The 13652-nt window shown below is 41.3% G+C and overlaps 1 protein-coding gene across 7 annotated transcripts in view; it reads left to right on the top strand.

Annotated features, from left to right (window-relative positions):
* Window positions 1-13652, top strand: part of CEP290 (centrosomal protein 290) — a 121035-nt gene that overhangs the window by 258 nt on the left and 107125 nt on the right. For 3 of the 7 annotated variants that reach the window (XM_053256357.1, XM_053256354.1, XM_053256350.1), the window contains exons 1-8: window positions 78-520; window positions 4448-4568; window positions 5001-5078; window positions 6439-6508; window positions 9171-9217; window positions 9848-9991; window positions 11203-11256; window positions 13232-13252. In XM_053256357.1, coding sequence (XP_053112332.1) covers window positions 4467-4568; window positions 5001-5078; window positions 6439-6508; window positions 9171-9217; window positions 9848-9991; window positions 11203-11256; window positions 13232-13252 — 516 coding nt within the window. In that variant the 5' untranslated portion in view covers window positions 78-520; window positions 4448-4466. Of the gene's footprint in view, window positions 1-77; window positions 521-4447; window positions 4569-5000; window positions 5079-6438; window positions 6509-7894; window positions 7948-9170; window positions 9218-9847; window positions 9992-11202; window positions 11257-13231; window positions 13253-13652 lie in introns of those variants that run through there. The other 4 variants (XM_053256355.1, XM_053256352.1, XM_053256351.1 and 1 more) reach the window with 3 other exon arrangements.

The raw sequence follows: 13652 nt of genomic DNA, 5'->3' as shown, positions 1-13652 counted from the left end.
GGTGGGACTTGTAGTCCTTGACAAGCGCACTCTGGGAGTTGTAGTCCCGCGGGAGTTTTGACTCGGCAGTCATTTATGCTTAAGAATATCCGGGTTCTTCCGATTCTGGAGCGGACTGTTTGATGGCGTCGCCTAGCAGCGGCCATCTCCTCCTCCTCCCTCTCCGTTAACGATTACGGAAACCAGAAAGCCCTGATAAGGAGAGGGACGGAGAAAAAGGCATGAGGGAAGGTGGAGTTGGAAAGAGATCAAGGATTAGCAGCGTCGTGCCGACGGAACTGTCCGCGGCCGAGGCGCGATTCTCTGGGGAGGCTGGCAGCGCTTCCCAGATCTCGCCCAGGAGCGGCTGTTCTTCCGTTTCGGCCAGTTTGGTACAAAATGGGAGTTTTCCAGTTTGAGGCGTGATGGCTGTAATCCGCAATCTATAATTGCTCTGGAGTAAGCCTACTGACGTGACCGAAGCCTCTCTCGCCAGAAGGATTTGCAGGTCTTCCCCTTTTGAGCATTCTAAGAATCGGAGGTAAAGGCTTATTCATCATCAGCTTCGTCTGCTCGTTTTCCAGCTAACGTTTGGGAGGCTGCCGTGGGCGGTGCCAGTTTAAAAGGAAAGCGATCTTGGGTTTCTAAAGTCTAGCGGGTTTGTTGTGGACTGGAGTCCACTTTATCCAATGCATGGAATGTTATCTATCTATCTGTCTATCTATCTACGTTAAAAGAAGATGAATGTAAGTAGTCTGACTAAAAAGCCCTGGTGAATGCAAGAGGGACAGTCTTGTGTCCCTTTCGTAGGATGCCTCTGAGTACCAGTTGCGGGGGAGTAACAGCAGGAGAGAGGGCATGCCCTCAATTCCTGCCTGTGGCTTCCAGCGGCATCTGGTGGGCCACTGTGTGAAACAAGATGCTGGACTAGATGGGCCTTGGGCCTGATCCAGCAAGGCTGTTCTTATTTTATTTTATTTATTTATTTATCAAATTTGTACACTGCCCCAGACTTTCGTCTCTGGGCGGTTAACAGTAGCATAAAACAGTAAAGTATGTACAAAAACTAAAAACAATTTAACAATTTTAAAATCACCTACAAATTTAAACCTTAAAATTTTCAAAATTTTCTTAAATTTAATTAAAAATTAAATTTTAATTTTAAATTTATGTTCGTATGTCACTTCTATGTAAAGCTCAGTCCTATATAACAAGTGCTGATGGTGTATCTCTTGGGTTTCATGGCTTTTGGGCTCCATTGATTACATCCCCCCCCCCGATGTATAAAGAAATCTGCCATCTGTCAACCCATTGCCTGTCTGTCACCTGTTGAAAGGGAAAATCCATGAAAGCTGATGCTACAATAAACCTGTTAATATTTGGCACAAACGTTTCACCATTTATTTACTATAGTATACCTAGGGCAAACACTATTGCTAACTTTAGAGACTAGGCTTTCTAGAAACCACTTGGAAAGAGGGACGCAGGTACTTGACAAAGTGTATCAGAGAGGAGAGAGATTGTTCTCGTGGGTGCATTTCCCAGTAATATTTAGTGGAGGGGTGCTACCGGTAGTTCTTGGCCTACTTGGAAATTGTAAACTCTGGCCTGTGAGCCATTCCTTCCCTTATGCACTCAGAGGTGCACCTAGGTAATTTTTGAGCCTGGACCTAAAGGCCTTTGGAGCCCCCCCCACCTCCCGGCTTCAAGATAAACATCATCCCCACACCCCCACACACATGCAGTATCTTTAACACGTGGGATCACAAACAGCAACTGAACTCACAAGAATGTAAGAATATAAAATAGATCTATTTATGCAAATATTCCTTAGCAGAAACATTTCAACATGCAACTTAACACATTCCTATCCCACATATTGCTTTCCCCACTCTCCCTCTGTCTCTGAAGCAGGGGTCACGCTTGGCCGCCTGGCACAGGTCACAGTCATGTTCAGCTGCCCTGCATGGCAGCACAGTGACCACACCACCCGGGACAGACTAAAGAGGAATTGGGGCCCCCGGGGTGTGTGAAGGCCCAGGACCTCTGCCCAGAAGTTCAGGGATAAGAGTGCCTCTGTTTCACTAAGGAGTTGAGAGGAAGTGGTGGTCAGGTCTCTCATACAGCCACATATGATGGAAGAGAACCCAGCTTCTTTACCTCTTCAGCAGCTGTTCCTGATCCCACAAGGGGCTTATGTCTAGATTTTTGCACTCCTTTTCTTTGTAGTGAAATAAAACCATATTAGGAAACAGGTTATTCTGAGATAGGCCAGGACAAGGTTGGTGGGGGGTGGGGGTGGTCAGGTTTTAACATATGGCACATATCTGTTTAATTTTACTCTTGAATATGTTTGCCTGAGGAAGAATATTTTTTGTGACTTGAAAGCTTTCAGTTAAAACATGAAATATGGTGGGTTTAAGTTCTGTTGTTTGGTAGTACCAACGTGGCAAGAGAATCTTGATTATGTCAATTCCTTGGATCTGCAATCTCTGTCGCTCTTCCTTCCTCCCCTTTCTTTCTTCTTGGATCTTTTTTCATGGTATTGCAGAGGTATTTATTGTTATGTTTTGAAATGGGTTGGTCATGGTTCATGAAACTGATCTGGATAATCCATATGCTTGTCACTCTTGGAACTACTCAGGAATGATTGCACAAGCAAGAGAAGGTTGAGCAGAGTTCATGCCAAACTTAGAATAGTTACCACCACCAGTTGTTTTCTTTGTATGTAGGAGGGTCAGGGTTTCTGAGGAATCCAAAATCAGGAGGGTCAGGGTTTCTGAGGAATCCAAAATCAGGAATTAAATCAATGTCTGCACACCTTAACCCCCCCCCCCACCAATCATGGTTTTCTGCTATATCCATTCAGTCTCCTTTGTATTGTATTAGTAGTGACATGTTTCAAGAAGTAAATACATATGGCAAAACTTCCTAAATAAATCCCACATAGTTAAGCGGAATTTATTTTATAGTAAGTGTGCATTCCTAGGCTACATTCCGAGCAGTTCAGTTATTCTTTAGAACATCGGTTTCATTGAGCACCAGATAACATCTAGCTCTACATGAGATTGGGCTGCATGGCTGCAATCTTATGCATGCATGCATGCTTTGAGAGCAAGCCTAATTGAACTCAATTATATTTATTTCTGAGCATACAAGTTTAGGATTGGGTTGTATGTTTTCAGTTCTCTTTATACATGGGACTAAATGAGCCCTATAAAACTCAGGAGGATGTACTTTTGAATAAAAATAAATAGTACTTATTGGAGAAAATCAATGGAGAATTATTGGAGAAACCTAGTCCACTTTCGAAAATCAAGTTCCTTCCATCCCTTTGTTGGGCACTGTCAGGCACAGCCTGTAACTGGGAATGGTGTATCGACCAAGTTTACTTGGCGAGGGAACCTGGTTTGTTTAGGATAAGAGACCTCTGTTTTATAATAATGGCACACACTATAGCAATCTGTCTAAAATTATCTGGTGAGCAATGAATTGAATTAATATGAAGGTTGACCATGAAGAGAAGAGCAGGAAAGCAAGTGGCAAATTAGACTGGCCGCTTTAAGACGTAACGCGGAACATTACATCTAAATCCGCAGTTCTGCGCCCCTCCCCCCACTCATCCATCCACATTTGGACAAAATGGAGAGCTGCCTCTCTACAGTCTCACTGACTGCAGAAAGGAGGGGGAACTGGCTGCCGGGGCTTCCTTCTTTAATGAAGGACAGCCCTGGCAGCCAATAGCAGCTGGAGCAAGGGAGGATTTCCTCTCTCAACTCTGATTGCATGAGGGGGAAATTACAGTGTCAGCATTCGAACATAATGCTGGCATCACACCACTGGAGTTAACTTAGAGATAACTTACGGTACAAATCGGAGTCCGGGAAGGGAAACCACAGGTCCCTTTTTTGGGGGGGGGGGTTCAAGCTCTGTTTGCCTGCATTTGGAAAGTACAGTTAACAAAACCAGAGTTGAAGGGACCTCCGGTTTCGTGTTATGTGCGAATGACTTCTTACTAACACAATAGCCCAAATTCCAGGCATATTGACATATATACCTAATGGGGAGATAGGGAGCTAAAAAAACTGGAAAGAGTAGTGAGTAACAGTCTACAAAGTTTAGGGCACTGTTTAAAGAGTCACACGTATTGCCTCTTCACATACATCATCACAGTGTCTCAGGCTTCATCCTCACACAGTCTCTTGTACCCCATAGACACCGCCCCTAAAAGTATTGGGCCCTCTAAAAAGTCTCCAATGCAGTTTGAGGAGTACAGTTGTAAGTGACGCTGAAGCACTTGGGTGCTCATGAGTATCTCTAAGACCAGTCTTGGTTATCTGCTTTGCATTTCTGTGTCTTTTAAAAATATGGTATCTAGTAAATCTTCATTTCCTTGTAACAAAAGTAGATAATTATATCTGTGCGTATGGTTCTATAATTCCAAACATTTGATTTGTTCTTGTAACAGAGATAAATGAACATTCGAGATGGCACCCATTTTAGAATGGAAGAAGATAATGAGGATTGATCCTGATGCTTTGCCTCGTCAAGAGGAGCTAGCAGATAATTTGCTGGAGACTGTGGCTAAGGTGCTTTGCATGATTCATTCATTCATTCGATTTCTATACCACCCTTCCAAATATGGCTCAGAGCAGTTTACACAGAGAAATAACAAATAAATAAGATGGATCCCTGTCCGCAAAGGGCTCACAATCTAAAAGAAACATCAGATAGACACCAGCAACAGTCACTGGAGGTACTGTGCTGGGGGTGGATAGGGCCAGTTACTCTCCTCCTGCTAAATAAAGAGAATCACCACGTTAGAAGGTGCCTCTTTGCCAAGTTAGCAGGGGTATGATGTAGTAAATGTAGTAGTAGTAGTAGTAAATGTAGCATGATGTAGTAAATGTATTCTGTAAAGAACCTGAATGATATTTTATATTTACAGCATTAAGATGTTTAATTTTGCTAATGTAAAAGAATTACACTTTCTTGTATAATTACTTTGCTTGTGTGTTTAGATTGATGGAAATGACCTAAAGGATGAGAACCCTGAACGATTAATTCAGCTTTTTAAAATTTCTCAGTCACTAATGAAGGTTAGTACTGGGGATTCTTAATTGCAATAATAGGACTTTTAAAAAGATGAACAGTTTTCAAATGGAAACCTTGATGTTTACAAGAGCACAGAATATGTCTAGCATACAGCAAGTGTCTATAAGTATTGATCAATACTTCTAGAAGCTACAACCTTTTCAGATGTAAGTCAAATGGTGCTTCAGCACTTTGCAAAAAGAGATTTTTATGGGCAACTAATTATATAACTGGGTGGTTGTACCCTTCTGGGCTTACTTGCTGCTATATAGTGGAGTGTATATAATGGACTAGCAGAGGTAGGGGAGAACAGTGTCTTGCCAAGGGGAATGGCCAGGAAAAGAAAGAGATGGCAGCTTTAGCAAGGATATGACCTTGCAAGAGAGAGCTGAGCTAAGTGGAGGTGCAAGATTTCCTATCCTTGGGTAGGCAGCAATGCAATGCCTCCCGTTCCCTGAACTCTCTGGTCACCAGATTTATTGGATTGACTGGGACTGGACCTGGTTTGGAGAATTTATTCCTGAGACTTTGCTGTTCTGCTTCTGCCTCTGTTATACTTTGTCTGGCTAGCCTAACAAATTTATGACAATTTATTTACATAATATGCAAATGTGCATAATGTACAAACATTTATAAATGCAAATAATTATACAAATAAAAATTACTCTGTGACTTGAGCTGTGTCCCCTGCTATATGCAAAATGTTTGTGTATGAAAGCATACACCTGTTTCATTTTTTTGGAATAAAATTTTTAGAAAACAATCTAGCTGCCATGGAGTTGGTCCTTCTGGTCTTAACTTCTTGAGTTGATTCTCATTTCTTGGCCTTTATTTTGTGACAGATTCTAGTATGCTTACTATTGTCACTTAGCTTGCTTCATGTGACTTGCTAAACAATATATTGGTATTGTTAATATGACTATTAATACATCTTGTGGTCAAAATGATAGCCATTCCATTCTTCAAGATGCAAAACCTCTTACTGGTTGTGTGGTTGGTTGTGTTATTAGGAGTCTGATATCTGCACATAGTTTCTGCTGCCATTATTGCTATACATATTTATATACCACTTTCCAACAATAGTTCTCAAAGCAGTATTCTTGGAAGAATAAATGAATAAATATAATGGTCCCCTGACCCTAAATGGTTCACAGTCTAGATAGACCCCAGGTAGATATGAGCAACAACCACTGGATGGGTGCTGTGCTGGGATTAGATAGGGCCAGTTGCTCTCCTCCTGGTAAAAGAAGAGCATCGTCACTTTAAAAAGGTGCCTCTTCTGTCTTATTTTAGATTACACCATTTTGTAAATCAATCTAAAATGTTTTTATTATGGTTTATTTAATTTTGATTTTTTTGTTTTAGATGAAATCCCAAGAAGTAGAACTGGCACTAGAAGAAGTTGAGAAAGCTGGGGAGGAGCAAGCCAAATTTGGTATCAACATTTCTGTGGATAAGTAAAACACACAAAACCAATTGTGTATTACTGATTTTGAACAGTAGAACAAGTTTGCCAATCTTAGCTCTATTCACATGTTATATTGAAACCTTATACCATGAATGTACACAGTTACAGTTATTCATATGTTATGTAGAACACAGGTACAGCAGAAATCATCCTATCTGTATCCTATACTTCAGGGGCCCTGTACCTGGGGTCACTTTGAAAATGAATGCTCATTCACACAAAACACGTACAATTGTACAGACATCTGTAGACTCCTACAACATAATGTTTGAATAGGGCTCTTGTCCAGTAAATATTGGGCAACATCCAAATTAAGCTAGTCACAACTAAGTTCCAGTAAAGTTCTGAGATCAGACAAGATCAGGCACAATCAGGGTAGAGCATCTGCATGCAGAAGAGCATCTGCATGCAGAAGGTTCCAAGTTTCCTCCCTGACATCTCCAAGATAGGCTGAGAGAGATTCCTGCTTGTAACTTTGGAGAAGCTGCTGCCAGTCTGTTTGATGGACGAATGGTCTGATTCAGTATATGGCAGCTTCCTATGCCCTTAGGTCCCTAAAATTAATGGGATTTGAGTTGGTCATTGTAATGAATGGAGACTTGGTGAATGGCAGATTTAAGCCCAGCCTTTGGCTCAGAGCAAGTCCACGTGGGGAAAAGAAAATGGCTGATTCATTCCCTTCATGTTTGCTCAACAAAGACAGTACCTCTGGTATCGCTGCCAACATGCCCACTTTTTAACAGGGTTTAATCCCCCCCTGGTGTGGGCGAAATTCCAGGAAAACTCTCTTTCTTTTACCAAATGGAAAAATACAAAAAACTTCCTATGTGTAGCCTACGCGTGAGGAGAAAACTTGGTCGTGTGCTGCTGAGCAATCAAACTTGAGGCATGTTTCCACCAGAGTAAGACCCCTTTCCAGCCCCACTTCTTTCTTGAGTTGAAAATCCACTCAAAGAGGCTGGTTAAAATTGTAAAGGACCACACAGAAAAAAATAACCTTTATTCAAAATACTGCAGATTGTTTCAGTATTGTTTCTCTCTCTCTCAGCTTCAGTTACAGATACAGATAACAGCAAACACTCAGTACTTTATAAGATTATTTCCAAAAAGAGCACTCCAGTTGATAGTTCTCTAAACTGTTCTCTGAAGCCAAGCCCTGGCTTCTTCCCTGAACTTGCCAAAACCATGGTAGAGACTTCAGGCCCCTGCAGAGTTCCTGGTTGCTGCCATGGCTTGGCCAGCCAACCTGTTGCTTCCCCTGCCTGGCTCCAACTGAGAACAAAGAACCCCTTCACTTCGTGCTGCCATGCCCTCTTCATTCCTGGTCACCTTGTGCTGAATGTCTGATCCCTAGAGGTCACTGCCTGACAGACAGGACAGGATTCCCTGCCAGTTCACTCTTTAGGGTAAGGGAGGGGCTGATTGCTACAGTCATAGCTAACTTTTCTCATTGATTTCAATAGTGTTTAGACATGACTAACTACTCTGGATGTTTCTTAGTGTGTTTGGTAGGTCCAGAAGATTAAAATATAGTGGAAAATCTGAATCTAGCTCAGGATAAAGCAAGGTTTAACTTCTGAGTTCAGTGTTTTGGGTTTTGTTCAATCCTGTGATCCACCATTGTCTTCCTGCTGTAGTAGCAATCGTGGAGTTCCTACTCTTGGAGACTTCCTGCTGGCTTTCATATCTGTTTGTTTCATAAGAAGTATGCAAGAATAAGCAAGGCAACATTTGCTTTGTCTCTACATTTTCAACTATTCCTAGCTATAGAAATGTTGGGGAACATACTGTATGTGAACATGATTGAAGCTCACACTGGAAACTTATGTGTTTGCACTGAAAGTCCTGAGGTTCTAGCCAGCCGATTCTGGGGTGCAGCTGAACTCAGGGTTACAATAGCAAACATCCATTGGCACCTTCTAAACATTGTTAGCTTACTGTCTGTTAACCTCTCTGTAACATCTATAGAATGAGGGGGGAATATCTTTCAAAGATGATAAAGGCCAAAATACAACCCAACTTAAGTGGCTCTAAGAGTGGCTTTGCCTAATCACCAGCAAGTCTGGTTCCCAGGGAGTGCATGTTCCCAGTGGGTGTGTCGTCCCAACATGCCAACCACCAGTGTCTGACCTTTACCCGGCTTCTGCATGACATTCTCCAACCAACTTCCATAACCAAGATTTATAGTTGGACAGACTGTCAGGCCAAAGTTGGGTGGAGGGCTTGGGAACCAGCAGTTAGTGGGTTTGGATGACACACCCGACGGGAGTGCACATTCTCTAAGAGCTGGACTTCCCAAAGCCACCCTTTGTTCCATAAATTTCAAAGGGAAATTTAAAAACCAATTAATAGTATGGCTGTATGCCTGAGGTGTATTATAAATTGTTACCCCTTTAAGACAGCAGTCCTATGTGCATTTAACTTGGAGTAAGAGTCTTTGAACATCATGGGACTTGCTTCCACATAAACATGCATAATATTACACTATCAGTATGTCTTAATAAAGTTTTGATTTTGTGATTAGTAAAATTGGATTTAAACAAATTGCTATCTGTAAGTGGATCATCAAGTTTAGAGGCTTTTGAAGATATGTTAGTAACAGTAGTTATGTCCTGTTTTATTCACACAGAAAATCAGTTAAAAACAAAGGTGATGAAATTGGAAAAAGAATTAGAGGTATGTTGAATCTTAAAAATTTTGTGTTTGTATATGCTGTTCATTCTGTCTAAATTCTTTTGGGACACTAGCTAATTTATAGGGAATAATTCTTTTTTTTTTTTTTTTAAATGAGGTTTTGTGTTTAGATAGACTGATCCATGAATTTAATAGGGTTGCCAGGTCCAAAGCTGCAAAATTCCATACAGGAACATAGGAAGCTCCCATTATAAGTTAGAACATTGGTTCATCCAGTTCAGTATCGCCTACACTGGATGATGGTAGCTGTCCAGGATTTCAGACAGGAAATGCATAATTTTACATAGGATTATATGGTATAAATGTTTAAAATATCATTAGAGATTTGAGCTAAATATATATTGTCAGATAAACTATGGATTAATTTAATAGCTGATAATTCTACATTTAGACTTTGACATTCACCTTGTATGAATTTTGGTTCTGGTTCTGAGATATGCATGAGAATTCCTGTATGCAGCAAAACCTTTGATCATTTCCCCAAACTGCATGGTACACAGTGCCACAAGGGACAAGTTTAGTGCGCATTGTAGTTCTGACTGAAGCAATTCACTGTGTGTCCTGCTTGGAAACTTTTTAATTATCTGTTTTTATTTTAATGTCTTTTTAAAGGTTGCTCAGCGATCTACTGGTGGCCGTGATACCCGTTTTTTGCGTGATGAGATCCGTCAGATGGAAAAACAGATGGCAAAAAAAGACAGAGAATTGTCAGATATGGAAAAGGAATTAGAGAAAGGGAAGAAAGTCAATGAACAGGTATTGGGCATCTGGGAAATTGTACAAAAAATTTAAGGACATTTATTGAATAAGCTGTTTTGAGAATAGCAACTTAAAATTAAAAAAGGTAACAATGAAGGATGTGTGTTTTTAAATAATGGTAGTGATGTGCACTGTGAAGTGTAGAGGTTAGAAATCTCTGAAATCCTTACATTAGCTTTCTGCTGTTGAAAAATTGCATAAGAAAAATGTCTATCTCTGTCAAATAAGCCAGCGTGGTGTAGTGGTTAGAGTGCTGGACTAGGACCGGGGAGACCCAAGTTCAAATCCCCATTCAGCCATGATACTAGCTGGGTGACTCTGGGCCAGTCACTTCTCTTTCAGCCTAACCCACTTCACAGGATTGTTGTGACGAGAAGCTTAAGTATGTAGCACACTGCTCTGGGCTCCTTGGAGGACCCTCTTTTTAGTACCTCTGTAATAGCCACATTTCAAGTTGCCTTTGGTAGATCTACTGCACTTTCAGAAAGGAAGTGCATGAGAATAAACACGTATAATGATACAAGCCATTTTTCTTAGTATTTTACAGCAATATCTTTCTTATATTACAGCAAATGATTAGAAAGATTGGCTTACATGCCATGCAGTGGTACGCTGGCATTAGGGACCCACCAGGGCTGCTGTGCAATGTGATAGTGAGCCCCAATGGTGTTGTACAACACCACTGGGTCTGCCTTTTGCATTGCGCAGCCCTAGTTGGTCCCTAATACTGGTGTACTACTGTGTGGAATGTTGACTGGCTGGCATTCTGACCAAGCAGCTGAAGACGCAGTAGGAGCTACATCCTCAGCACTGCATGTGTACATTGGTGGGGGAAGCTCTTTTCACTGATATTCCTTCATAACCCTCAGAAATATTTTTGAATGGTGCAAAGCACTTCTAGAGGCAGGAAGTATCTGCAACAATCACTCCCCCCACCCCGCACATGAACTGAGGAAGTAGGGATGCTTCTGGTTACGTTAAGGGCAGCTTCTTGCTGCTAGGATGCAGCTCGCTGCAACCTCGGTTGGTTAGTCATGATTTCAGCCACTGTTTGTCTATATCGGGGGTTATGGTACTCCTGGGGGGAAAAAAAGAAAAACATGGGTGCACCTTTTACTAATGAAGTACTACTTTTTTGTAGTTCTTAAAATTAGCTACAAAATTAAATTGATGAGACAATATGAAAAAAAATATTTTTTTTGTTCTAGCTTGCTCTTCGAAATGAGGATGCAGAAAATGAAAACAGCAAATTGAGAAGAGAGGTCTGTAAAGACCCATTTAATCGATACCTGTGTAATACATATAAACAAGTTTGTGGTTATCGTATTTTGACTTTCACATTTGTGGCACGCTTCTTTCTGTCACTATAATCTCTTTGGGCAGGGCAGGGGTGGGTTTCATAGCTACTGTATTTATTTATTTATTTATTTATTTATTTATTATTTATACTGTATGTTATGTATTTATTATTTTTCTGTGTAAACCGCCCTGAGCCATTTTTGGAAGGGCGGTATATAAATCAAAATAATAATAATAATATTTTGTTTTTCTCTGCAGTTCTCTGTCCAAATGCCTGTTTTTGTTATATTTCTAGTGCTTTATCATGCTTTGTATTTCCATCTTCTCATTAATATTTGTCCTAACTCTTCCTTACACACCAGTCCTAAACATATTGTCCTTGAAGAAAGACCCATTAATTTGGCCTCATTCTGAAGCACAATCAGGTTCTGATGCAAGGGGAAGGATAGCCCTTCCTTCAAGCACTAGGCAGCTTTGATAGCATAATGGCTCATGTTCTTCATGTTCCTTGCACAACAAGATGCTATTACTTTCTCGTATAAAAATATTTTGGAATCTTTAATGTGATCCGTAGTTCATTCATAATCCTGGGTTCTGTGTCTGCTTGCGCAGCATCTCGTGAGCGGAATGCTCAAGCTCCTTGTGGCACTCTAGGCACTTTGCGCACTTAGCATGACAGTTTATTTGGCAGCTACAGCACCAACTCACTCAGTTCCTTTTCAAGCACCTTAGTGTTCGCCTTGTTGGACTTGGTTCAGTAAGACAAGTGTTATTTCCAGTTATTTGGTGTTGGATTTTGAGCTGCTTTTAAGATTACTCTCTTGCTTTCTGATTTGGACTTGTTTTTTGCTTTTCGGATGGATTTTTGGTGTGACCTAGTGTGTGTTAAACTACTCTTTTTGTGCTGGGGGACCAAAAGAGAACTTTCAAGAAGTGTGCAAAGTATGGCGCAAAACTCCCATCTACAGATAGCCACGACTAGTGTTTGTTATGGTTGGGGGAAGACCACAATACTACAACTTGTAAGATCTGTGTGTCTTGTTCCCGACAAACTCAGAAAAGCTGGGCATTGAGACTTCGAGCTGCTGTGTATGAGTGGGCTCTTTGACCTGCTACACCGATGCTGAAGTCCCCTCAGTCTACACTGCCATTACATTGCATGAGAGCCTGCGTGGTGTAGTGGTTAGAGTACTGGACTAGGACCAGGGAGATCTGGGTTCAAATCCCCATTCAGTCATGATACTTGCTGGGTGACTCTGGGCCAGTCACTTCTCTCTCAGCCTAACCTACTTCACAGGGAGGAGAAACTCAAGTATGTAGCACATCGCTCTGGCCTCCTTGGAGGAAGAGTGGGATATAAAATGTAAAATTAAAAAAATTACCGGTATTTATGTTGAAGCCACTGCTGCCTTTGGGCCAGCCTAATCCTTCAACATCGGGTGCTGTCTCGACGTCAGAGGCCCATGTCTTTAAGCACCCCACAGAAGTGTCAGGATCCTCTGCTTCCATTGGGCACAAAAACATGAGAAAAAGTGTAGGTCCTCGAAAGGGGATTCTCGTCATTGTTCACCTGAAAAAAAGTGTCGGGATTGTGAAGGTGTTGTATATGGTTACTCTAAAGTTACAGGATGATCGTCTGATACAGTGTCCGTACAGGAACTGAGGGAGGCGGTGCTCTAACCGCCAAATAAATGGTTGCGCTAAGTGCACTATGCGCTTAGAGTACCATGAGCAGCTCGAGCACTCCACCTGTGAGGTCCTGTGCAGGTGCAGATCCCAGGATTATGAATGTCTACAGATCACTTAAAGATCAATCATTACAGGTAAGCAACTTGTTTTTATTTCCCATTTTAAGTTTGCCTATTGAGTTTGCCTTTTATTTATTTTTTCATGTCCTGATTTTCTTCTTATTTGTTTCCTATCTGTATTTCTTTGAAGAACAAACGAATGAAGAAGAAGGTGAGGATTCATTAGTGGGTCTTATGAATAGTTGTATCCATGTGCAAAGAGGATAGCTTGTTTCAGGGAACCTAGAATAAATGCTGACTGTAGAAAGTGTATTGTCACAATTCCTCTGGATTTTAATGATGTCCTTATCTCACCTGCAGAAATTTCAGCCTCTAATTGAGCCCCTGGTGGCGCAGTGGTAAAACTGCCGCCCTGTAACCAGAAGGTTACAAGTTCGATCCTGACCAGGGGCTCAAGGTTGACTCAGCCTTCCATCCTTCCGAGGTCGGTAAAATGAGTACCCAGAATGTTGGGGGCAATATGCTAAATCATTGTAAACCGCTTAGAGAGCTCCGGCTATAGAGCAGTATATAAATGTAAGTGCTATTGCTATTGCTAAGTGCTAATTCCC

This window comes from Hemicordylus capensis, chromosome 5 (genome assembly GCF_027244095.1).
Source record: "Hemicordylus capensis ecotype Gifberg chromosome 5, rHemCap1.1.pri, whole genome shotgun sequence".
Classification (NCBI taxonomy): domain Eukaryota; kingdom Metazoa; phylum Chordata; class Lepidosauria; order Squamata; family Cordylidae; genus Hemicordylus; species Hemicordylus capensis.
This window is presented reverse-complemented; position numbering and strand designations above follow the sequence as displayed.